The 27,485-nt window shown below is 29.9% G+C and overlaps 4 protein-coding genes across 6 annotated transcripts; 1 reads left to right on the top strand and 3 right to left on the bottom strand.

Annotated features, from left to right (window-relative positions):
• Positions 1-937: 937 nt before the first annotated feature.
• LOC107942500 (ubiquitin-like protein 5) lies at positions 938-1,368 on the bottom strand. Its single transcript, XM_016876174.2, has one exon. The coding sequence runs from the start codon at positions 1,291-1,293 to the stop codon at positions 1,072-1,074; it is 222 nt and encodes a 73-aa protein (XP_016731663.1). The 5' UTR covers positions 1,294-1,368; the 3' UTR covers positions 938-1,071.
• A 3,080-nt stretch (positions 1,369-4,448) lies between these two features.
• Positions 4,449-4,894, bottom strand: LOC107942501 (ubiquitin-like protein 5). The gene has a single exon (XM_016876175.2). It carries the CDS (start codon positions 4,802-4,804, stop codon positions 4,583-4,585), a length of 222 nt encoding a protein of 73 aa, XP_016731664.1. The 5' UTR covers positions 4,805-4,894; the 3' UTR covers positions 4,449-4,582.
• Positions 4,895-6,176: 1,282 nt separating this feature from the next.
• Positions 6,177-20,542, top strand: LOC107942505 (uncharacterized). Of its 3 annotated transcripts, none has more exons than XM_041096040.1 (4): positions 6,177-8,929; positions 9,485-9,611; positions 9,943-10,044; positions 20,381-20,542. In XM_041096040.1, exons 1-4 carry the CDS (start codon positions 6,282-6,284, stop codon positions 20,426-20,428), a joined length of 2,925 nt encoding a protein of 974 aa, XP_040951974.1. In that variant the 5' UTR covers positions 6,177-6,281; the 3' UTR covers positions 20,429-20,542. The 3 variants fall into 3 exon arrangements, with proteins under 3 accessions (XP_040951974.1, XP_040951975.1, XP_040951973.1); XM_041096041.1 differs by lacking the exon at positions 20,381-20,542 and adding an exon at positions 10,128-10,923 and having other exon boundaries at positions 6,177-8,917; XM_041096039.1 differs by lacking the exon at positions 20,381-20,542 and adding an exon at positions 10,128-10,923.
• LOC121218590 (MLO-like protein 12) lies at positions 11,027-16,652 on the bottom strand. The gene is made up of 15 exons (XM_041096042.1): positions 16,410-16,652; positions 15,452-15,509; positions 15,201-15,361; positions 14,841-14,957; positions 14,693-14,753; positions 14,366-14,454; positions 14,194-14,268; positions 13,708-13,802; positions 13,567-13,616; positions 13,276-13,316; positions 12,984-13,157; positions 12,804-12,839; positions 12,642-12,709; positions 12,461-12,521; positions 11,027-11,766 (listed from the first exon to the last, which is right to left on the bottom strand). Exons 1-15 carry the CDS (start codon positions 16,557-16,559, stop codon positions 11,332-11,334), a joined length of 1,671 nt encoding a protein of 556 aa, XP_040951976.1. The 5' UTR covers positions 16,560-16,652; the 3' UTR covers positions 11,027-11,331.
• Positions 20,543-27,485: the final 6,943 nt, after the last annotated feature.

Raw genomic sequence — 27,485 nt, 5'->3', positions numbered from 1 at the left:
AAAAAAAATCAAAATACTTATAAAAATTTCAAAATTTATATATTTTTAAAAAATTTAAAAAATTCTAAAAAATATATAAAAAAAGTTGAAATTTTTAAAATTTTCTAAAATAATAATTTTAAAGACCTAAATTAATTAATTAATTAATAATTTAAGTTTATCATATTAAAGTATCTTAATTTCAATTTTATGTGCTCTAATTCGAAATTAGTGAAACTATAACAATATTTTAATTTGACATTTCAAATCAAATTAAGATAATAAAATATGACTCATGAACTCGATTAACTCGAAAATTTCTCACGTATTTAATATGGTAGTGTATAAATTTATACTAAAATCATATAATACCACCTTAGTAACAAACAAATTGTTTGTATCATCACATTTTAATTATTTAGTATTATATTTATATCGCGAAATTGTATCGGGTTGAAAAAATAATAATAATAATAATAATATATTTAAAATCCAATGTCTGATATGTCCATTAAATTAGGATAATTTTGAACATATCATGAAAAATAACACAAACATGTCCAATAATGAATTTATCAGAATAATCTAAATAAAATAAATAAAAAAAAAAATAATTCATAAAAATAAATCTTATAATTTTAAATATCATATTCTAAGATCCTCTTTCAGCAATTCAGTAGTCATCAATTTAATATTTTTTAATTACTTTAAATATATTCATATTTTATAATATATAAGACAGTTGAATATATTTTTCATTATTTTAAATAAATCAGTTCACCGGTTTGATTATTCCATATGATGATCGGTTAAATTGATTAAGTTAAAAAGAACCGATCCAATTAACGGTTTGCTCTTCTCTAATCCCTAATTATGCTCACCTTTCCATAATCCATAACCAAAGGTGAAAATATAAGGTACAACATAAGTGAATTTAACACTATTTTGATCATCCAAATCTATAAACTTATTTTCTTCTATTGATAATCCTTAGAAAAGTAAATACCATCATCCACGATTATATTACATTCATATATAAAATTTAGAGCTTGTTCAAGCAAAGACCACACGGATTACATAAATATATTTTTTTTAATTGTAGTAAAGTTCGAGACCCATACCGTCGTGGATTTCGTAATCTTTGAGGGTAATATGATCCTTGTAAACCGTGTACCACTTCTGGATACGGATCTTGTCTGCTCGAGTTCCAGTTTGGGCCGCGACCAGCTTCTTAAGGTCTCCAATCGTGTCGTCGTCGTTGCACTTCACGCGCACTTTCTTCCCTAGCCGATCATTCAACACCACCTCGATCATCTTCGATTTTTTTTAAAAGACTATTTCAGAGAAAACCCTAATCCCCAAATTTGTTAACCCTGGAAATAAGAGAAAAGCGAATATATTATTATTAAAGAAATTACCGTTGACTACTTTTGCCTTTTTGTTTCTTTAAACGATGTCGTATCACCGATTTTATTAATTTGTCCTTTTTTAATTAAGAACAAATTTATTATTTATTATTTATTATTTATTATTTATTATTAAAGAAAGAGTTTGTCTTTCTTTTACTTTTTTTTTTTGGTTACGTCTCGTATCATTCCGGTTGAGGAGCATGGATGCTTCTTTTCCGGAAGTTTGCGGGAGTGGAGAATCGTTTAAAAAAATTTTTAGAGAGGGGTCAATTGATCGTGTTTTTTTTGATCTAGTTGCATGGCGTATATAGAAGAATAGAAATACCTATATTTTTTAAAAAGTACCGTGGAGTGTAGAATAAATTATCAAAGGTTCATATAGCTGGGTAAAATAATTCGTTTTTATTCCCAAGTTGCAAGGCAAGTTGTGAGGAGGGAGTCCATTTGGACAGGTAGTTGGATACGAATAAGATTTGATAATGCTGTTAAGGTGGATTTAAGGTATGTTGTTGTAGGGAGAATTTTGAGGGATTGGCATAGAGAGTGGATTCTTGGTTTTAATTTACGTTTGGGAAAATGTTCGATTTTCAATGTTGAATTATGAGATATTTTAGATGGCTTGAAACTGTTGCACAACATACATTGTGATAGAGTATTGGTGCAGACGAAAAACATGGAGGTTATTGTGGCTATCCAAGAATCTATTTGGAAGACTTCAAGCTTGGTGTTAATCAGATGAATATATCAACTCTTGGAGAATGTGAGGAATTGGATGCTAGAACATGTCCCTAGAGAAGAAAATAAAGAAGTTGACTGAATGGCCAAAATAGCGTTTGACAGGGAAGAAGGATTGCAATTGTTTGGAGGGATTCCTTTTGTTTAATTTAGTTGGTTCTAAGTCAATTGAGTATTAACTCGACTAGCATGGACATTGTTGCCAATACAGGAGGATGTGGTTTGAGTGTACTGAAGCACATTATTTTCTTATTCATAGGTTGAGGAGAAAATATTCATAGGTTGGGGAGGAACTATGAGTAGTTTAAAGCATTGTGTTAAAAAAATAGTAAATATGATCAGAACCTATAATGAGATTGTTAAAAAAGAAGAAGAAGAAGAAGTTAATTCTAATCCTTTTGTTTGTTTAAAAAAAACTAAGATTTGTACTTTCTAAAAATAAATTTTAAATAATAATTCAAAGCCCAATTCAGCTGAGCAAGGAGTTTAGCCTTTGCTTAGATATTTTATCGAAGCCCAAAATTTTTTGAAACCCAATTTGCCCATTTTGGTAGGGTAGGCCTAAAGTGAATATTCTACGACCTACATGAGCTTGTTGACTAACTCCATCCTTGAATAGCTTTTAGAAAAATAAATTATTGGTCTAATAAAAAAATTAGTTTATTGTGAATAATAATAGATGAAATAATGAACTGTATAAATATTAAAATTAATTGTAGAAATTAAAAAGAAAATATGCATTATCACTTTGAAAGAAAATCTAAATTTGCAAATATTATTTTCACTATCTGGCGCTCCATAATGTAATTTTGTTTTATTTCAAAAATGCCTAAAAATTTAATGGTTAATTTACACTTTTAAGAATTTTGGAAAAGCAGTATTATTTGATTCAGGTAAACAATAATGGACCAATTCAACCATCAAACCGATTTTATATACTCCAACACACTCGAATTAATGCATTCCTAATTGTTGCAATAATAACAATGTCAATTAAATTACGACAAAATCAATTAGATTTAAAAATTCTATTCATAAAATTTTACATTTTAAATCTTATTTTAAAACAAATATTTACATAAATTTGACTTGTATATCAAGTAATTGTATTGTGTCAAAAACTACTGTATCGATTTGACCGGGAAAAAAAAAGTATCTAATCAGATGCATTATGGCAAATCACATAAGAACACCTTAGAAATAAACAATTTGTTTGCACATACTCTCAAATTTTTAAATAGAATTTTAGTTTTTCTTTTCTTTTTTAATACTAATTGTATCCTGTTGAAAATAATAGATAGAATAATAACGTTTGGTCTTCAAACCTTGAAAGTCCATGTTTACGTGAAACAAGCTCAAAAATATACTCTTTATAAATTTTTTTTGAACAATCTCATTAGAGATTCTGATTATATTTGTTTTTTTTGACACAATGCTTAGAATTACCAGTAATCCCTCCCCAACTCATAAATAGAAGAATAATGCACTTCAGTGTACTCAAACTCATGTCCTCCTACATATGGAACAATGCCCATACCAATTGAGCTAAACTCAAATGGCTTAACTACGATAATTTTAGACATAACATGAAAGAAACATAAAAAATAACACAGAATGAAAAAACATGTTCCAATATCATAACTGTTTATATTTTTGAAGTTACAACCCACTAACTATACCCACAGCTTCAATTAGAATCAATAATTATAATCACTAAACTAAATAACTTGATTCAAACTAACTCAACTAATTCCTGAAGATAATTTTCATATGGACTCAAAGCTTTTGCTTTTGTAAACAAGGCCAACACTTCATTAACAATTATGTTATATATAATATAATTGAATAAAAGTAACCATTCCATACAGTTTCTTCTTGAATTTTTTTCCCAGTGATGAAATAACTGAGAATACATGAACAAGCACCAAATTCTAAATATTAAAGAATAAAATTCCGTTCTACATATCATATTCTAAGATACTCTTTCATATGAATGGAATTGATGCAAATTTCTTTTTGAATTTCAGATTTTCTTTATGAAAGTTTTACTACTACAAATACAGTAACACTCACAAGTAGAAACACAAATATACAAGGTAAATTCAAACTAATACAAAACATAATGGATGATGAAATTCAAACCCAAGTACTCAAATACCCAAGGCTTCCACCTTAGCCAACAATACCGATTTCAATTTTCCCCCTCAAACATTGTGCCCAATTTTCCATAATCCATAACCAAAGGGGTGTGTATTATATACACATACATATATATTAAAACATAAGAATTCATGAATTTAACACTATTAAAAAGAGCCAAACGAATCCAAGAACTTATTTTCCTCCATTAATATTTAAAAAAAAAAAGAGTAAATACCATCATCCACGATTATATTACATTCATACATAAAATTTAAAGCTTGTTCAAACAAAGACCACCCAGCTTACATAAAAAAAATTTAATTGTAGTAAAGCTCAAGGCCCATACCGTCGTGGATCTCGTAATCTTTGAGAGTAATATGATCCTTGTAAACCGTATACCACTTCTGGATACGGATCTTGTCGGCCCGAGTTCCGGTTTGGGCCGCGACTAGCTTCTTAAGGTCTCCGATCGTGTCGTCATCGTTGCACTTCACGCGCACCTTCTTCCCTAGCCGGTCGTTCAATACCACCTCGATCATCTTCGATTTTTTTTTCTTTTAATATTTCAGAGAAAAACCCTAATTCGCGAATTCGCTCACCTCGGAAAAAGTGAGACAATCGAAACGCGGGAGGGAATTTATTTGGGAATCCGGTTGAAACCGATATTACCCTGGAAAGTATAAACGATGTCGTATGATCTTTTTTCTAATTTATCTCTTTTTTTAAAGGGTAAAACACCTAGTTGGTCATCCAACTTTTAGAGAGCTTTCATTTTGGTCACACAAAATGAAATCCTTGCAATTTGGTCACCCAACTTTTAGGGCGATTTCATTTTAGTCACCCAAGCATTAAATCTCTAACAAAAGTTAACTATACATGCAATATCATTTTTATACTTTCATTTTGGTCACCCAAGTTTTAGGTCACTTTCACTTTGGTCATCCAAAAAATATCTTTTTTAAGTATTGATTGAAGTAAAAAAAAATCAAGTATTAAAGTGAAAAAGCGGTAGAATCTAAAATAATACACAAAAATTTTCAATTTTTACTTGTTTATTCCATTGCTAAGAATTCTAATTTTTTTAATATTGACATTTTAAATTTTATTATTATAATATTTTTAAAATTTTATTATTATATATTTTTTAAAATATTTATGTATTTTTATATATTTCTTTAAATTTTTTAGAATTAGGATCAAATTGAGACAATTTATAAGTTTTGAGGGTTAAATTTTTAAAATTATGACTAAATTGATATAATATGTAAAAGTTGATGGCTAAATTTGTTATTATACCAATTTTTTAACTACTACATCAGTTCGCCGTTTATGATTTTAACTGGAGTGACCAAAATGATTGAATTTTGTAATGTGGATGCTTAAATTGTAAAATTTTTAATTTAAGTGCCTGAAATGAAATTTTTTATAGTTGGGTGACTATATATATAGTTCACCTTAATAAAAAAACAACCATACCAATCTAAAACTCATAAATTTTTATAAAATTCTAAAATTTTCTATAAAATTCCAAACAAACAATTTTTTAATTTTTTAAAAAAAATAAATTGTAATTTTTTAAAATAAATTATAATTTTTGGGATTTTTAATGATTTTTTTAGTGAATTATAACATAGCAAAGCTCGAACCACAAAAACAACTATTACGACTTGAATCCAAGGTACACCTGGGGCGGTGAACACTATTGACCATCGAGCCATCACATGAGGTTTAATTTTAAGTAATTATTATTATTATATTAGATGATAAAATTGATGAATCAAATCTTATATAATCCCCTTCCTATGGAAAAGGATTATCTGAATAACTAAAATTTAGAACTAACATTTAAATATTTTTTAATAATTGAAGTATAAAAATGAAATATAATTCCTTTCAAAAAAATCTTTTGCATGTATCTAACAAATCCCGTAATTAACTTCTTATTCTACTGAGTTCTGTTAGATTTTCCCGAGTAAACGAATACTTGAATTTTCCAGGAAAATTTTGTATACTCAAATGGAGCATATTTTGAATCTGATCGAAGTGGATAGTGCAAATAGTAATATCAAAGTTTCCATAACCGAGTCAACAATGATGCAGCTTCTTCACAAATCAATGGACAAAGCATACCGGAAAGTTAAATCAAAAACCGGTGTAATCGAACGTTTGAATGAGATATCGAAATTCTACCAACTCGCCGTGATTCAATTAGAAGGTTGTTTGAAATTCGTTCAACAAGAAAGAGGTAATTACGATCTAGAAACTAGCCAGGAATTACTGCTTGACGACTTGACAGAGATCAAGGATCGGCTTCAAGGTCGACTTAAGGAAGTAGAATCGGCAATTTCTGATAAGGATAAAGAGTTATCGGAGAGATTAGGGAGTGAATTGAAGCTTAAAAAGGCATTGGAGAGGAGTGAAAAGAAAAGGGATTCATTGTATGCTGATCTTGAAGAACATAGGAAAAATGAGGGCATTGATGAGTTGTTTCTAGGGAGTCAAGCAAGCATCGAAGCCGGGGATCGAGAAGGCGAATTTTGCGAGTTGAAGCATTCGGTTGATCAGCAGGTATGGAACATTCAACAACAGCTCGAGCCGAATTATCAGATTCAAGATGAAGAAAGAAATCAGGGGATCGACAATAAGAAAATAGAGCAGATGGGGTCGGATATCGGGATTTTGAAGGGGACTTTAGATCTTGCCTTTTGTAAGATGCAGAATGCAATTTTTTTATCCGAACTCGGGCCGATTGAGCATCAATGGATGTGGAACATTGAGAGATCTATATCTGCAGTTGTGATTAAAGATCTGTTGAAAGGTTTCCGAGAGAATTTCGAAGACGAAGTGAAGAAACAAGAGTTGCAGGCCTCGTTAGGCTTGCGAAAACATTTATCGGAGGTGATTCGAGAGATTAATGTCCTTATCCACGAGCTTCTGTTTGTTAGTAATCCGGATGAGGCTCAAGTCAAGAAACCGAAGGAAATTCTGAAAGGAAGACGTTTTTCAGAGGGTCAAGATCTCGGGAAATTGGGTATAATCAAGCAACACGGAGAAGAGGATTCGGGAAATGATCATGGAAGCCATGTTGTAAAGATGATAAAGAATCATGAGTCTATAATCCGGGGAAAGAGTGAGGAGCTCGATTTGTTGACACGGGAACTTCTTGGAGAAAAATCAAGTCCACCAACATGGAAAGAAAAGGATTCCGTCAATCCGAAACAACGGATTCAAGAACTTATGGTGAGATTGGAGAGTTTAATCAACTCGAGTCCTGAAATAGATGATGTTTTTTATGACAATAAGTATGATTGTGAACTGCAAAAGCCTCTCAAGACAAGGCCGTTTATGGATGACCGAACCGATATCAAGAAATGCGGTGCTCACAGTATGGAAGAAATATGGGAACAAGTGAACAAAAGCTCAGTTCCTGAAACAAGAAATGAAGCTCCATGGAGCGAAATAAAGCTTGTGAAACAAGAAATGGAGGATTCAAATCTTCAAACCAGGCTAATGGAAGACATTCAATTAACTCTTTTCAAAAGTTTGGTGGATGAATTTCATGTTGAGATGCTTAATCATCACATGCATTGCCTAATCAAAGAAGGTATGTACGAAAACTTTATCGAGGAAATGAAAATCGAGTGGAACAAGGAAATAGAGAGTGTGAAATACGATACCTTGTTCCCCAAGGCAACGTCGCCTGAAAGTCACCAAGCAAATAGCGGATTAGATCATTCGGAGGGTACGGTGCCGTTACTCTATTCCGAAAACATGAACCTAGAGGAATTAATTCACCCTGATTACTTCTTTAGGGAACTTTGGCACGACATTTACACGTTCCTCCTACGGGAAATACATGGAGAATGGAATGAAAATTTAGAAACTTTCGAGTCTGTAAGTTGTTTAAGTGAGGAAATTTGCTTGCTTGTGTTTGGTGAGATCTTTAGAGACATTATAAACACTTCCAGTTCCTCATTAATCAAACTACGAGAGATCAAAGCCAATGATAACTTCTTCGAAACCGTGGCAATGTTGATCAAGGACGACGTTCTGAAGGTTTTCCTAGCTGATATAATCAAGGAATTGCATATGAAAATATATGCATTTAGCCTTGAGAGCCTCATAAGGGAAGATGTTTTTCAATTGGTCATTGTTGAGGCAGTGAAACAAGGTTGCATTGTAAAGGAAACCGAGGACCGGACAAATCGAGACCAAAATCCAAACAACTCGATCTCTACCAACAATTTGAGACATACATTAGATAAACTAGTCAAGTTTTTCGAAGACGAAGAATCTCTACTCCTAACCGCCTGTTCCGAAACAAAGCAACAGATTATCCGCCTTCAACACATCATGTCCAGATTCAATTTCGACCAACACGAGCATTGTCCCAGGTTTTTAACCTATGATGGAAACAGTACTAATTCAGCAGATATCAAGCTTGAGAAAGCTTTACTACAATTGGATTATGGCAAGGCATCGTTGAATGAGTTAGGGTCCCAGTTAGGCATAACAATAAATAATTTAGATCCAATTATTACCACCAGAAATTGCAGGGATCCCTCCATTGATGAATATCTTGAAACCTCCTTCCAGGATATAGCGCAAATGTTGAAGAGTTTCGAGTTCGAATCATGTATGGAATTAGGAAGGTATTCTTTGAGGTACTTAAATTTGTCTATGAACTGCAATTATTTGCTGTGTCCTATCTTTTAGACCAAAAATCTTCCTGATCTTTGATTATTATCACTTGAGTATAGAGTATAATTAATTGATCACTGCATACTGAGATAGTATGTTGTTTGGAGTCCGATAAGTATCAGATACGGATATATATCTTTTATGATATGTTCAATTTTTATTTTTTTTTATGTATTTGGAAGGTCCTTTGAGGATCATATCATATGAAAATGCATCTGATTAGATACGAGTATAGATACTTTACGACAAAATGAAGAGTTTGAGATCATTATCTTTCATGATTTTGTTTATTGATATAATTTAAGTATGAGACTAATATAATAATTTTTTTAACTTTTTCCATATACGAACTTAGATCCAAAATAGATTAGAATTAATATACTATGTTATCCGAATTTAAGTCGGAGTTTACATAATTTTAGAAAAAAGAAAAATTAAACATACACGAATTAAACTCATACATATATTAAAATGTCACATTCAAATCCCAATAACATGGATGTGTTCGGATTTTGCAGGATAGAAGAAATGGAGGGTGAGGTAAATTTAGTGGCTGAGCTCATTGCCTCACTCATCCAAAAGGAATCACTTTACAGGAAAGCTTTCATTAGGAGATGTGAGAATCTACAAATGGCTGAAGCTGAGGTGCTTTTAACTTCTTCTTCTTCTTCCTTATTATCTGTTCAAGAATCGAGTTATTTTTTAGAATTCGAGTGCCCGTGTTATATTTCAAAGGGTTTGAACAAATTACTAAACCGAAAATTGATGGAACCTAATTTGGTCCAGTTTATGGATACCTTACCTTAGAACAATTTGTTCATAATTATCTTGATTCGTTTCAAATTTCAATCATTGATTAAGAAACTAGACCGAAAGTTAAATCGATGAAATCTACTTCGATTGAAAACACACATTAATACCCTAAAACCTTTTCTAATAAGGATTTTTATTTATTTATTTGATGTTTGAGAAATAGGTGGACCTTCTTGGAGATCAAGTGGAGCAACTTACAGAACTACTTAAGAAGATATATGCAAAACTACATCAACATTCTCCAGTTTTGCACCACTATTTTGAGGTTAATTTTTTATTATTTAATTTCATTTTTCAATTTTTTTTTTACTTTTTTGTTTTATCTTTTTTACTTTATTTTTTCAACAGGTTTCAGAAATGTTAAAGCTAATAGAGAGAGAAATAGGAGGAAGATGATAATAAGGCCATTACAAACTGTAAAATAAAATGTATGTATTTGGAAGGTTATTGATATTTTATTATTTTCAAAATAAAAAATTAAATTGAAATTGAAATGTACTCATTTCTTTATCACATCATCACTAAATTATTAGTAAATTTATATTTTGGTCACTTAACTTCAAAAAGTTATAAAATGGTCACCGAACTATTCAAAAGTTTTTAAATCATTGGACTGTTAAAATTGTTGTTGTATAGCATTTTTTGTTCACACCGCTTACACCAATACCAATCGAAAGCTTTCATTACCTTCTCTTCTATAGTTTAGCCTTTTTTTTATGAAACAATTTTGAATGTCACGGATCTGTGAACTAAAAACCAAACAATTTTCTTATCCATTCTCTGACATTGATCATCAAGTCGACTTAAATCTAAGGTATGTTCTTCTACTCGTCAATGGGTACTGATCCACAAAACTAATCGTTAAATCGTTGCTTGGAGCTCACTAGTTAGACTTTCTTTAGAAAAAAAAACTTTAATAGTCTAGTGACTTAAATAAAAAATTTCGATAATTAAGTGATCCCATTTTGTAATTTTTTGAGGTTGAGTAGCCAAACCTTAATAATCCTATCAAATTTATATTTATATTTATATTTACATTAATACTATTTTTAAGATTTTGGTTAAATTAGTGTCACCGGTCAATCGGGTACTAACTCATTTATAATTTGACCAAAAACCTTTTAACCCAATTTAACCCAAAAATCTCTTCGTCATAGATATTCAAAATTGTTTAACTCAATTTAAATCCTTGGTTTAGATCATCTTTTCGTAAGATAAATTCGACGAACTAATATAAAAAAACATTATAGATGTAATTTTTTTATCATATAAATCTATTAATTATCTAGATAAGAGGGACCCGTACAGGGATTTAAATTGCGGTCGCGGCCGTGTTTTCGGTCGCGTTGCGTTTATCGCGATTGCGGACATAACGGATGCTATTGCGGTCATTGCGGGTATCGCGGTCGTGAATTTTAAAAAAAATTCACACAACTTATTTTAAAATATAATAGCGGTTTTCGCGGTAGCGGTTCCGGACAGTGCCGCTACCGCTATATAACGGCCGCTATTTTGGTAACGGACCGCTATTTAAATCCCTGGACCTGTATGCTTATGGATCGATTTCGTGTTGTGTTTGAGGCATATGAGGTGACGTTGATGCCATTTCCAAAGCTCTAAATTCTTGAACTGTCATGTCCGCGACTTCCCTCCTTTCCGATTGCAGTTCACCACGACTAACATCAGGAACATCGATATCACGGTGACTCGAAGAGTTGGTGAACATATCTACCGGATCCCGTCGGTCGTTCTCAAAGTTCGAATGCGTCAGAGACGTATGACCGCTTTCCTCACTTTTTCGAGGATAGCCATGTAGAGGATGGACAGGAGACATCCCATGGCTTGGAGTTGCGGGCTTGCTTGAAAATGGTGTTGTATTCTTCGAAAGCTTGTCGTGTTTAGTATTTTCCTTTGCTGTGTGATGCCAAGTTTTAAGCGAATCTGCGATTCTTCGATCGAAGATAGTTGATTTCATGTTTGTTCTCAACTGTACACAAAATTTAAAAAAATTATAAATTAATATATATATTTTTCCTTCGAAAAAAGTTTGGATCGGATTATTTATTTTGACTGATAAATTAACTCGATTTAGTTGGATAGACGTGCTTGGTCTGACCGACTCAACCTATTTAAGTTTAAAACATTTATTTTTTAACTTTGTAAAAATAATTGACGTGTTTATGTGTTAGGTATAATAACTACTCATTTTTATAAATCCTTATAATTAGATTTAAAGATTATTATTAAACAGTAATTAGGACTATCTCAAATTAAATTTATTAAAATTTCATCTAAAATTTGGAGAAATTATTTTGTCACTTTCTCACCACTTCATCTATGGTATTTTTCTAATTATTTAATGATATTTCAGCAATTCTTTTCATGTCATTCATACGTAATTTTTGTAATTTTTTTTTGCTTTGAATCCTGAATCCTAAATCTTGAATCCTAAAACTCAAATCTTAAATCATGAACCCAAAAGGTTTAAAGTTCGAGTTGAAGTTTCGAGATTTACGATTTTGAGTTTAGGGTGCAAAGTAAAAAAAATACCAAAATTATATATCAATGACATGAAAAATTTACTGAAATGTTATTAAATAATTAAAAAAGAGTCATGGCTGATGTAATGGAAAGAGCCCGTAAAATAATTTCTCCAAAATTCGACCGGTCTAATTTCTTACCAGATTCACTAAAGCATAGAGTGGAAGAGTGACGTAGCTGCAGAGAACTTGTATAATGACCCTGAAAATTACAATATATATATTATCAGTATTTTGTTTTTCAAATCATTAATATTTATTTTATGATCTTAGCCAAAAAGATAATTTTTATCCGTAATTTTTTATTAAAAAAAAAACTCACCCCATAGAGATTCTGATGATGATGTCTTCAATTTTCTCATGGTAGCAAGAATTTATGGAAAATTCATACTAAAAAGGATTGAGAAAGAAGGGAAAAGAATTGTTGGGTAAGCTAATCGAACATTGTCTGGGGAAACAAACACGGGGTTTAGGTTTTGCTTACCGTGCTCCACGCGAAAAAGGCCAGTTGAAATGCATTCTACACAATGAAATCATATTTAGATAAATTCATAACTGCCCGCAAAAGTTAGAATTTAATTAAATTTATATTTATATTACATAAAATTTTAATATATACATAAATTCATATTATATGGATTAAGTTTGAAGTAAAATTCATTACCGTAAAAAGAATGATGTGAATGAGAGAAAGAAGGAAGCCAGGACTATCGAACCAGAAGTGTTCATCGCCTGGTTCAACCACTGGTGCACCCTTCACCACTTCTCCTCTGTCTTGAATCCTTAATCCCATTTTTGTTATGATGACTTGCAGCTTGGTTCCAACCATTAGAATTATCTGAAATAAGCAAATGTCATCTTAATTAATTTATTATGTAAAGAGCAAAAAGGATATCCATCAATATATGAATCCATAAAAGCAATTACATAATATATGAAAAATGTATTGTACTTACAATTAAGGGGATAAAAGGAAGCCAAACATAAGATCTCCACCCTGTCCATAAGGGGAAAATTGTTTGTTAACATTAACCACAATAGTAAAAGATGAAAATCCTGCACATTGAAGTATAACTCGACCGATTGTTAATGTAGAAGGACGTGAGTTTGACTGTACTGAAATATATTATCCTCCTATTTATGAGTTGAGGAAGGACTATGAATAATTTTAGACATTATATCAAAAATGACAGATATAATCGGAATTTATGATGAGATTATTAAAAAATAAAAATAAAAATCCTTACCATGTGTATACGCAAGCAGGAATAGGACCGCAATGAACCATATGTGTGGACTGCAATTTCATACAACATTATATATATGTAACCCAACGTATATTTATATTTGGTATTTGTACTCGAATTTAAATTAGAAAGTAGACTAACCTGATTCCAACTACAACTTTAAAATCTTCTTCTAATGATTTCTCGATGTAATTCTGAAAATCGAATTGTGTTTCCCTTTCAGGCGGCAAATGTGCCTAAATACATAGCAGACAGGAACTCATAAATTTTGTGGTTTTCTTAGCTAAACAATTGTAATTATAGGTTCTTGTTGGTCAGGTTGAGTCAGGATTAAGTACTTTATACTTGTCTAAATTCATTCATATTTGCAAAAGACTAACTAAGCCCATTTCAGGTTTATTCATATTATATTTTTGGACTTAATACTTTTGTCCAAACCCTTCCAAATTTTGAACAGATCTTCATACCTAACAAATAACCCGACCCATTAACAAATCTAATTGTAATACGCAAATATTAACCTTTATCACCAATGACATTTATAGTTGATATTTTGGTTATGTAACAACAACAAAAATTAATCCCAAATTGTAAATTAAAATCCAAAATCCTGAACTTTTAGCTTACCATGATAAATCCACGTCTTAATGTCAAGTAATCAACCTTTCTAACTGAACAAGAGAATTGTCTAAAGAAACACACCTGATAGCAAATAAAGAATAAAATTCCAACTCAAATATTAATTATTAAAAGATTCAAATATTTTTAATTAAATAATTTAAAATTTAATTTTACTTACAATCCAAACAGATAAAGTGGAGGTACTCCAAAAGTTCAAATGTCTACGTCCAAATGAAGTGTCCCTTACAAATCTGAACCTCTCAGGATCTACATTATCATAAGCAAGAAAAAAATACTCATTATTTATTAATAAAATTATTTTTTATTCAATTTTAATTTTAAAATAATAATAAAAACACTTTTCTAAGTATATATATAAGTCTGGACTCTGGAGGCAGCGGCATTGGACCTCCAAAATGGTAAATTGATTATATAGTCCTTTCAAATTTTATGAAATAACAAGTTAAATTATAAAAAAAGAGAGGAAAATTTCATCATAAAATACCATTGTTATATTGATATTTAAAAGTCTTGGCTTCATTTTCCCAAGTTTTCCATGTCTTCATCTGCGGTCCAAAAAATATATTTAAAAATCCATAGATAAGATAAAGATAATGTTAAGTAATTTTATATGAAATAGTTAAAAATAATACCTTATAACTTCCCAAAACATAGGTGATAATACAATACAGAATATGAAAGATTGCCAACACAAAGATGAATATATGAAGCTGGTGGATTCCATATGACGACACAAATGCTACTTTTCCCTGAAATTTCAAATTTAATTTAATTCAAAATTAATTATAAATATTTATAAATTTTGAAATATATCTAAAAAGTAATACTTGTATTTATATTAAATAAATATGGTAAGGCACATTGCATTCTTAAATGAAAAGATAAGTTCGAATCCTGAAAATAATATTGTTGGAAGGAACAATTACAAACCTCAAATATAAATCGTAAAATAAATATGCATAGTATAAAAAAATAAATAATAAATGGCATGCCTTTTCTCGACATTTATCAGTTTCTTTAGGACGGTATTTAGCATTAGAATTCTTATCACAAGGATGCCACGTGTCCGCTACTGTTTCTGATATACAAATGGCAGCTATACTGTCTTTAAGTACTGTTAGTAGGAATGATATAAATCCCATCAGCATCAGCTCTGCAATACACAAATACAACAGTGCTCATTTTATTTTTAATTTTAATTATCAAATATAAATATTTAAAAACAAAAATATTAATTAACTACCTGTTTTAACCTTCTCGAGTGCTTCATAAAGAGTTGGCTTATGCTTTTTCTTCAGCCACTGTGTAAAAAGTATATGCAAAACAATAATCTCCAACAAAATATATATTTGAAAAGACTTAATTTTTCCCATAAAAATATCATGGAATAAAATTAATAAGGATTACATTAATAAATCAAATAAGTTATTTTTATCAATTCATATAATTACACTTAAAAAATGTATACAATAAGATGGACCGAGTCGGGCCTTAATAAAATTTTAGGTCTGATTAATTAGCTTGAGTCTAGTCTAAAAATTAGATTTAATTTTTTGCCCAAGCCCAAGCCTAACCCATCCGTATTGATTATTTCATATTTTTTTATATAAAAATAAAAACTATATATAATGCATCAAATACACTAAAAATATTAAAATGATTAAAAATAAATTTTAAAAATATGTATACTTAAATAACACTAAAAAATGTACAACTTAACAAGCAAATGTTTCTAAAATAGTAACAAAATTAATAATAAAACAAGAGTTATATAATATCAAACAGTAACAACAAAATAGTAGTAATATAATAATGGAGTGGTAGCAAAATAATGGAAAAACAATAGCAAAATAACATGATTTTTTTATTGCAAATTCGTGTCGGGCCAAAAAAACCTTGTCTGAGACCCAATCTGCTTTCAAAACAGACATTATTTTTTTTGTCTAATCTCATATTTCAAGCTTATATTTTTATGCAATTATTTTCACTTTTCAAATAGGCCTTCAAGCCAAACCGAATAACTCTATCCATAAACAACATAATATGAGATAAAAGGTAAGGTTTAAAATACTAAAATTTTCAAGGATGGCTAAACTTACAAATTGGTTCAATTTTAATCCTCTTAATAAGTTTAAAATATCACTAAATGAAAACCCAAAATTTAATTATAAAAGTAAAAGAAGTAAAAAATATATATATACCTTGCCTAGCATGTGAATGGCATGTTCAATGAGGATTGAAGCAACAAGAATACAAAAACACACCACTGCAACAGCCCATGTTGGTGTCTCTTCCAATGAACGTGCTTTAGTATCACCCCCCGGCGACGGCGGCGCCATTTTTGTGCTCATTTTTCAAGCTTTCTGCAACTCAAACTGCTTCAAAAATTCTCTCTATATATTCAAATAGAGATTGTATTCTTCTTGGATATTTTTTTAATTTAAATGTTTAGATACAAAATAATAGGCTATTTATAGAATTGAGTTGCTTGCCATAATGAAGAGGAAACCATAAAAACTTCCAAAACGCCTCTTTCCCATCACCTTTCGCTTTAGCTTTACAAGAATCGCCAAACAATAACAATAGTTTAACTCAGGGGAAGCCGGGGGGCTTCGGCCCGTACCGGAAAATTTTTTATTTAGGTTTTTATATTTTTTAAAATTTTATATTGAAAAAAAGAAAAATTGTACTTGACTCTCCATAAAAATAATAAAAAATAATTTAATCCTTTAAAAACTATAAAAATATATACTATTCAAATAGTAAAATTGTATTTTTACTATCGTAAAATTTAAAATTTAATTTGCACCCCTAAAAGAAATTTTTGCCTTCTCTCCTAGTTTAACTACCTCGTTAGTTATTTTAAATAAGGGTAATTTTTATTTTAATTATTCAAAAATATAATTTAATTACCATTGTTAAAAGATTCATTAAACTGGTCAATTATTTTAGGTTGCGTTTAACAATGCTCTGAAAAAGCATTTTTGGAAGAAAAGTTGTGTTAAACAAATAACTTTAGGTTGAAATTTTTGACTTTTTAAAAGTATTTTTGGTCAAATGGATAAAATTTGTAGCTTTTATTCTCCCCAAAGCACTTTTAATTACTTAATTATTTTTTCACCCGTCATCCCTTTCCCTCTTTTTTTTCGTTGCAAAGAAGGAAAAAACATGTTATTTCGTAATATTGTTTTTTAAAATAATACTAATGTGTTAATATTTAATTATTATATTTAAATATTTAAAATATAATTTATATATTCTAATTAAATTTTATAAATTGCTTAAAAATATTTAAAATTTATATTCATACTAACATATCATAATATTAACTTAAATCTTAAATCAAACTTTTCCAAAGTACTTCTGAAAAGTATTTTTCCACGTCACTTTTCAAAAGTAATGTTAAATTAGCCTGTGTGCATGTAACTATGTGAGTTTGATATTATATTGGAATAATATAAAAAATTGAAATCAATTTATCTTAAATCACTAGCATAATAGATTAAATTAGTTAATTTATTTTGGTATTCTTCATGTCTGTTTTACTATTCATGGTCGGGGTTTGTGGCTGCTCCTCCCAACAATATCGTCTCCAAAGTTTGAACCTGTCTCCCCTTAAAAATATAATATGCCTTACCATTATACCTAACACTTATTAGTGAACTAATTAATTATTTTATTATATATTTTATATAATATAAATAAAATAGGCATATAATAAAATTATTATATCGCATTTATATTATATAATTGGAAATATTTTGTACACGTGTTGTAATTTTTTAACTCCACAAGTACACATTTCCTTTTTTTTTCTTTTTTTTAAATACAATTTAAGGATACATGGTGGAATCTCAACCTATTTGTGGAGTTCAAAATTTTCACAACTAGTGTACTAAATAATTATTTTATAGTAATATATAATTCCAATATGAAAACACAATTTAAAACAAAACAAGTTAAATTCATCTGACCACTCGAATTTAATCGATTTCAATTTTTGTAATTAAATTAATTTGATTGATTTTATAATGGAATTAATTTTTTTTCTTGATGTTGGTGCATAAAGATACAAATAAACTTATAAGAAATTAACGAAGGTTTTAATACTGTAATCATGTCACTTTGTTTAAGATTCTATTCACCTCACTTATATTTTAGTATGCAAAAAAAGTTACAAACAAATGAACATTGAAGATATAATGAAGCCCAACGTCTGTCGACATTTTGTACTAATGAAAATAATCTATTGAGCATTGAACATTAAGTGGAGCATCACATAGCAGCAAGAGTATCAAATTTAAAAAAAAAACTTGGAAGCAATTTTTTATAGAATAATCTTTAAATATTAAAAGATGAATAATAAGAGAAATTCTTTTTGTAAAGATTTTTTTTTTGTGAGTACAATGCAAACAAAATTCTACTCCTATTTATAGGAGTTTTCATGACTTTTAGAGACGTAACAATTCAAGAGATGCCTATTTGGATAGTGACATCTATTAAGGATGAACACATTTATTCATTACATATTACTTGAATAATTATAACCAAGATATACAATTTATCACCATGCGTAGTGACAATTTTTTACTAATAACCAAGTGGCATAATTTTTTTTTTATATTTTTCATATGCAATTAGAGGTACTCATGGGTTTGGTCAGGCGAGGTTCAGGTTCGGCCTAAGCATAATATTAATATACTTTATACTTGCCCAACCCTAGCTCGACCCGAAATATGGGCCTAAAAGCTTGCCCCATATTATTTTTTACATTTTTATATTATTTAATTTAATATTTTTATTTATTAAAATTTTTTATATAATTATTTTAACATTATTTTAATATTTACATTAGAGTAGTAGTACATATTTAGTATAGGTTTATTTTTTAATGTGTTATACATAACATAACATAAAGTATTATAAACTTAAAAAAAGAGTTGGACCAGACTTGGGCTTAAGCTCAGACCTTGAATATTCAAGGCCGAGTCCGACCTATATTTTAAACAGATTTAATTTTTTTACCCAAATCTTCTTAAATTTCAAACGGATAACCCCACCCATAAATCTAACCTTATATATATTTTAAAAATGCTTCAATAGAAAAATAGTTTGTGATTTCCAATTAAAATAATGGGTTTTTTATTGTTTGCTATAATGGAGAGGAAATCATAGAAACAATCCAAAAAGACATGACTTTGTCACTGATGAGAGCGACTGTGGACTTAATCACCTCCTCTCCCTGACCTTTCCGCCTTGGCCTTATAAGGTGGACCAGATGTTGATGATGAAAAGGTTAATTAAAATACATCCAAGTTTTTTTTTTTCGTATATTTAAAATTTATTCTCTTAATTTTTATTTTTTAAAATTTAAAATTTAAATTTAATTATTAATATCATTAAAACTTTTTTATCAAATGTACGAAGAGTTTAAAGATTTGATGCATATTTTAACTTGATGAGATATGATGTTGGCCGAGAAATAATAATAACAATAATGATGATAATGATTTAGATAAGGTTATGTTCACATCTTTTTAAATTTTTTGATGAAAAAATTTATCGACTTTAATAAAATAAAATGAGATTTAGGCATCGACATATGTTTGGAGTAGTAGTTAATGTTTTTGTAAATCACTTAAGTAACACAGGTTCAAAAACTCGTATTCAATATGTATATTTTTAAAACGGAACTGTGATGTTTTGACTTTTCATTTTTCTAAGAGTATGCATATTCAACACTCGTATTAGATAAGTATCAAGATATAAGTATATGGATGTGACTCTTCAAGGACTTTTAAAATAATTGAAAAGGAAAAAATATTATTTGTCTTTTTACTGCCTATTCAAGAATTAAATTATTCTTCTGAATATGAGTTCCCACTAAATATTTAAGAGAGTTGGAACAAAATATTAGATAAAGAATAGTTAAATTTAATTTGACTTGATTCATGAACATCTCTGTTTACAACAATTTGTCTTTGACCTGCTCGATTGATTTCAAATTTTAATCAAAGGTTAAAAAATGGGGTTGAAAGATTAAATTGGTGAAATTCTTTAATTCTAGGTTGAATTGATATTTGAGAGGGATTGGACATTTTACTTTATTTAATTGCAATTTTCATTTTTTTTACTTTTTTGTTTTATCTTTTTTACTTTATTTTTTCAACAGGTTTCAGAAATGTTGAAGCTAATAGAGAGAGAAATAGGAGGAAGATGATAATAAGGCCATTACAAACTGTAAAATAAAATGTATATATTTGGAAGGTTATTGATATTTTATTATTTTCAAAATAAAAAATTAAATTGAAATTGAAATGTACTCATTTCTTTATCACATCATCACTAAATTATTAGTAAATTTATATTTTGGTCACTTAATTTCAAAAAGTTATAAAATAGTCACCGAACTATTCAAAAGTTTTTAAATCATTGGACTGTTAAAAACGTTGTTGTATAGCATTTTTTGTTCACACCGCTTACATCAATCGAAAGCTTTCATTACCTTCTCTTCTATAGTTTAGCCTTTTTTTCATGAAACAAATTTGAATGTCACGGATCTGGGAACTAAAAACCAAACAATTTTCTTTTCCATTCTCTAACATTGATCATCAAATCGACTTAAATCTAAGGTATGTTCTTCTACTCGTCGATGGGTACTGATCCATAAAACTAATCGTTAAATCGTTGCTTGGAGCTCACTAGTTAGACTTTCTTTAGAAAAAAAAATTTAATAGTCTAGTGACTTAAATAAAAACTTTCGATAATTAAGTGACCATTTTTGTAATTTTTTGAGGTTGAGTACCCAAAATTACCTTAATAATCCTATCAAATTTATATTATATTTATATTTGCATCAATACTATTTTTAAGATTTTGGTTAAATTAGTGTTGTAGCGACCTAAAAATTTGGCGATGGGCGCTAATCGAAGTAATTATTGAAAACTTGAAAACCGAATCTCGATTTTATTTGAAAAAAGGAGTCACCACCGATCTTTTTTTTCTAGGTGTGATCGGACACCTAATAAATTCTCTTTTTAGAAGAAAAATTTATTTTTAAACTTTTCTAAAAAAGAGGTAATTTTAGGTCCACGTAAAAATCCAGAGAAAATTCGAGTTCGGGAGTCAGTTACGCGCGAGGAAGGTATTAACACCCTCGCGACGCCCAAAATTGGTATCTTGTTAAACGTGTGTTGTCTTAATTTTCAAAAACACAAGTTCAATTTAATAGTTAATCGCGACCAGATCAAAATATGAATTTTTTTTAAAACACGAACATTTTTGAAACAATTTTTATTTTTGCGAACACAAAAATATTTTTAAAACACGAGAATTTTTTTTTGAAAACACTATTTTTTTGAAACTCAAAAATTTGAGAAATACGAGAATTTTGAAGAAATGAAAATTTTTGAAATACGATTTTTTTCTTTAAAAAAATACCGTATTTAACACGAATCGGTGATATTCACCCCGATATGGCGATGAAACTATCGAATTAGTATTAAATCAAATCAATTTAAAAATTAATCGGGATTCTATTAAAACGCGAGAATTTTTATTTAAACACGAGGAATTTCGAACATTTTTTATTTTTAGAAGGGCGTCTCGTATTTAACACGATCCATCGATATTCACCCATCATAGCGATGAAATCAACGGCTCGATGTTAAATCGGTTCGTTGCCTTATGCATTAAAATAATTTTTTTATTTCATTTTTTACATGCAAATAAAACCATACTAATATTTCTAAAAAAAAACTATTTTTAAAAAAATGCTAATTAAATTTAAATGAAACCATATTTAAATAAATAAAACTAAATTAAAAAAGATTTAAGGAAATTACCAAAAAGCCCAAAGTTATGGGCCCTTTTCTTTTTTCCCTTTTTTTTTTCTTCTCTTTCCTTTTTTTTTCTGCTGGATGTTGGGCTGCCGGATTCGGGCCTGGGCGCTGGGCCGAAGGGGGCCTGCTCGGCCTGCTGCTGCTGAGCCTGGAGGCTTGCTGCTGCTGGGCCTGAGTTGGGCCTGCGCAATGGGTCTGCTGGAGGCCTGCTTCTGTTGGGCTGCTGCTTTTTTTAAAACAAATCTGCTGCTTCTTTTTTTTTTTTGCTGGTTACTGTTTTGGGCCATTGGGAACGGGCCTGTTGCTGCTGCTGGGTACCGTGGGTCAGGTCGGGTCGGTCGTTTTGCTGGATCGGGTCGGGTCGGTCGGTTTGACCCGACTGTTAATTTATTTTTTTATTTTTTTTCTTTCCTTTTTTCTTTCTTTTTTTCTTCTTTCTTTTTTCTTTCTTTCTTTCTTCCTTCTCCGTTCAGCAGCAGCCCCTTTGTGTCGCCGGTGATGTCTCTCCGCCTGGTGCGACGGCCGACGGTGGCGCGCACGGAGGTATGCTCTCCCCCCTTTTCCTTTTTCTTTTTCTTCTCTGCTCTTTCTCTTTTTCTCTTTTGCTTGCTTTTTCTTTGTTTTTGTTTTTTGCGTTTAGGACTCGACGGTGAGATGACAATGGTGGTGGCGCGACGGACTTGGTGGCGGTGGAGGCAATCGGCCGGATTGAGAGCTTTTTTTTTTTTTGGAATTTCTTTGCTTATTTTCTTTTGTTTTTTTTTGAAGTTTTTTTTTTTGAGAACCCCCCTCTCCTCCTCTTCAATTTTTCTTTTTAATCTCATTTCATTTTGTCTTCTTCTTCTTGTTTTCAGGTGGCAATGGAGGAGGGAGGCCATGCATTGGGGTGGCAGGCGTGGCGAGCGGGGCACGCAAGAATGCTGGTTGGGGGCAGTCTTGTCATGCCCAGAAGGACTAAATTGTAACGGGTGAAAAGTTTCTGGGGTAAAAATGAAATTTTAGGAAAATATAGGGCTATAATGTAATTTCTGGAAAGTTAAGGGGTCAAAGTGTAATTTAAAGAAAATTTCAGGGTTAAAATGTAATTTATAGAAAAGTTTGGGGTCAAAATATAATTTTTGAAAAGATCATGGGCTAAAATGTAATTTATATTTTTTTGTTTTTTTTGAGATTTTTTACTACTATTTTATTAATATTTAAAACAGAAAATAAATAAAAATAAAAAAGGGCTAAAACAAGTTCAAAATTAAATTCTAATGGGCCCAATCATTGGGCCCATACGAGATCAACCCGGCCCAAAACCCTAATCGGGCAAAATTCAGTGATGACAAGTGTCACCAGTCAATCGGGTACTAACTCATTTATAATTTGACCAAAAACCTTCTAACCCAATTTAACCCAAAGATCTCTTCGTCATAGATATTCAGAATTGTTTAACCCAATTTAAATCCTTGGTTTCGATCATCTTTTCGTAAAGGATAAATTCAACGAACTAATATCAAAAAACACTATAGATATGATTTTTTTATCATATAAATCTATTAATTATCAAGATAAAAGGGACCCTAAGCTTATGGACCGATTTCGTGCTGTGTTCAAGGTATCTGAGGTGACATTGATGCCATTTCCAAAGCTCTAAATTCTTGAACCGTCACGTCCGCGACTTCCCTCCTTTCTGATTGCAGTCCACCACGACTAACATCAGGAACATCGATATCACGGTGACTCGAAGAGTTGGTGAACATATCTTCCGGATCCCATCGGTCGTTCTCAAAGTTCGAATGCGTCAGAGAGGTATGACCGCTTTCCTCACTTTTTCGAGGATAGCCATGTAGAAGATGGACAGGAGACATCCTATGTGTTGGAGTTGCGGGCTTGCTTGAAAATGGTGTTGTATTCTTCGAAAGCTTGCCGTGTTTAGTATTTTCCTTTGCTGTGTGATGCCAATTTTTAAGCGAATCTGTGATTCTTTGATCGAAGATAGTTGATCTCATCTTTGTTTCCATCTGTACACAAAATTTTTTAAAAAAAATTAATATATATTTTTCCTTAAAATAAGTTTAAGGATCGGATTATTTATTTTGACTGATAAATTAACTCGATTTAGTTGGATAGACATGCTTGGTCTAACCGACTCAACCACTTTAAATTTAAAACATTTATTTTTTAACTTTCTAAAAATAATAGACGTGTCTATGTGTTAGGTATAATAACTACTCATTTTTATAAATTCTTATAATTAGATTTAAAGATTATTATTAAACAGTAATTAGGACTATCTCAAATTAAATTTATTAAAATTTCATCTAAAATTTGGAGAAATTATTTTATCACTCTCTCACCACTTCATCCATAGTCTTTTCCTAATTATTTAATGATATTTCAGCAATTCTTTCCATGTCATTCATACGTAATTTTTGTAATTTTTTTTGCTTTGAATCTTGAATCCCAAATCTTAAATCCTAAAACTCAAATCTTAAATCATGAACCCAAAAGGTTTAAAGTTCGAGTTGAAGTTTCGAGATTTACGATTTTGGGTTTGGGGTGCAAAGTACACTAACCTGATTCCAACTACAACTTTAAAATCTTCTTCTAATGATTTCTCGATGTAATTCTGAAACTCGAATTGTGATTCCTTTTCAGGATGGAAATGTGCCTAAATACGTAGCAGACAGGAACTCATAAATTTTGTGGTTTTCTTAGCTAAACAATTGTAATTAGAGGTTCTTGTTGGGCAGGTTGAGTCAGGATTAAGTACTTTATATTTGTCTAAATTCATTCATATTTGCAAAAGACTAACTAAGCCCATTTCAGGTTTGTCCATACTATATTTTTGAGTTTAATACTTTTGTCCAAACCCTCTCAAATTTTGAACGGGTCTTCATATCTAACAAATAACTCGACCCATTAACAAATCTAATTGTAATACGCAAATATTAACCTTTATTATCACCAAGGACATTTATATTTGATATTTTGGTTATGTAACAACAAAAAATTAATCCCAAATTGTAATTTAAAATCCAAAATCCTGAACTTTTAGCTTACCATGATAAATCCACGTCTTAATGTTAAGTAATCAACCTTTCTAACTGAACCAGAGAATTGTCTAAAGAAACACACCTGATAGCAAATAAAGAATAAAATTCCAACTCAAATATTAATTATTAAAAGATTCAAATATTTTTAATTAAATAATTTAAAATTTAATTTTACTTACAATCCAAACAGATAAAGGGGATCTACTCCAAAAGTTCAAATGTCTACGTCCAAATGAAGTGTCCCTTACAAATCTTAACCTCTCAGGATCTACATTATCATAAGCAAGAAAAAAATACTCATTATTTATTAATAAAATTATTTTTTATTCAATTTTAATTTTAAAATAATAATAAAATAACACTTTTCTAAGTATATATATAAGTCTGGACTCTGGAGGCAGCGGCATTGGACCTCCAAAATGGTAAATTGATTATATAGTCCTTTCAAATTTTATGAAAGAACAAGTTAAATACAAAAAAAAAAGGAAAATTTCATCATAAAATACCATTGTAATATTGATAGTTATCAGTCTTGGCTTCACTTTCCCAAGTCTTCCATGTCTTCATCTGCGGTCCAAAAAATTGATTTAAAAATCCATAGATAAGATAAAGATAATGTTAAGTAATTTTATATGAAATAGTTAAAAATAATACCTTATAACTTCCCAAAACATAGGTGGTAATGCAATAGAGAATATGAAAGATTGCCAACACAAAGCTGGTGGATTCCATATGAAGATACAAATGCTACTTCTCCCTGAAATTTCAATTTTTATTTCAGAATTAATTAAATTCGAATCTCACATTTATAATATAATGATTAAATTAGCCTTCAATGCTTATATGTTACGTTCATTTAACATTTTTTTTAGCTAAATTTTATCATTAATCTTTTCAAAAGAGTCAATTTGATTTTCTTTGATTAAAATGATGACTAAAACATTAATGTCTAACGATATTGGCCTGGTAATCTGCATGACAATTTACAAGGGTGAAGCCAGAAATTGTTTTGAGAGGGGGATTGAAATTTAGTTGTATGTTTTTGCGAAAGCAAAATAATATTACCTTTTTAATACCTTATATTTTATAAATTTTAAAGGATTAATCAAAATTTTCTTTTGAGGGGGTAAAATGTAGTTTTACTGTATATTAATTTAAAATTTTATAAATTATAAAGGGACTAAAGATAAAAATTTCCATTCTAGAGAATTCAGTGCCTATATTAACCCCATGGCTCTGCCCTTAACAATCTATGTGCAACGTGCAAACATAATATTATTTGTTTTATATGTTATGTAAATAAACAATTTTAAAATGATGGAAAAATTCATATAAAAAAATCTAAACTCAAACAAAATTATAAATAAATCATAAATAAATAGAAATCATGAAGAATAAACATATTGCCATATGGGTTGTCACATTTAAAATTTTAAAATTTTAATCAATGTTTTCGTTAAAAAACCTTTCCTTTAAAGGACGATAATTAAATTGAATTTTTTTTAAAATATTAAAGGTCAAATTTAACTAAAAATAATAAGAAATAAATTTAAAAAAGAAATTTAAATTTATGTTTTTTCAAAGACCCGAAACTATTATTTTTAATTTCTAAATATTATTATCTAAATCTAATTTTAATAATTTCAATGTCTAAAATTAATACGTTTTAATTTTAAAAAAAATGAAGAAATAAAAGGGCATGCCTTTTTGCGGCATTTGTCTGTTTCTTTAGACGGGGATTTAGCCTTAGAATGCTTATCACAAGGATGCCACGTGGCCGCTACTGTTTCTGATATGCAAATGTCAGCTATACTGTCTTTAAGTACTGTTAGTAGTGTAGCGACCTAAAAATTTGGAGCACAGGCGCTAATCGAAGTGATTATTGAAAATTTGAAAACTCTGAATTTCGATTTTATTTGAAAAATGAGTCACCACCGATCTTTTTTCCTAGGTGTGATCGGACACCTAATAAATTCTTTTTTAAGAGAAAAATTTAATTTTAAATTTTTCTAAAAAAAGGTAATTTTTAGGTCTGCGTGAAAATTCAAAGAAAATTAAAGTTCGGGAATCGGTTACTCGCGAGGAAGGTATTAGCACCCTCGCGACGCCCAAAATTGGTATCTCGTTAAACGCGCGTTGTCTTATTTTTCAAAAATACAAGTTCAATTTAATAGTTCATCGCGATCCGATCAAAATACGAGAAATTTTTTTTTAACACGAAGAATTTTGAAGCACAAATTTTATTTTATTTTAAAAAAAAACAAAATTTTTGAAACACGAAAACTTTAGAAACACGAAATTCTTTTTTACAACACAACATTTTTTGAAACACGAGAATTTTTTTTCAAAACACAAAAATTTTAAAACACGAACATTTGTGAAACACGGGAATTTT

The sequence above is a fragment of the Gossypium hirsutum genome, chromosome D06 (genome assembly GCF_007990345.1).
Source record: "Gossypium hirsutum isolate 1008001.06 chromosome D06, Gossypium_hirsutum_v2.1, whole genome shotgun sequence".
Lineage (NCBI taxonomy): Eukaryota > Viridiplantae > Streptophyta > Magnoliopsida > Malvales > Malvaceae > Gossypium > Gossypium hirsutum.
Note: the sequence above shows the minus strand (reverse complement) of the source record. Positions and strands in the feature narration are given on the sequence as shown.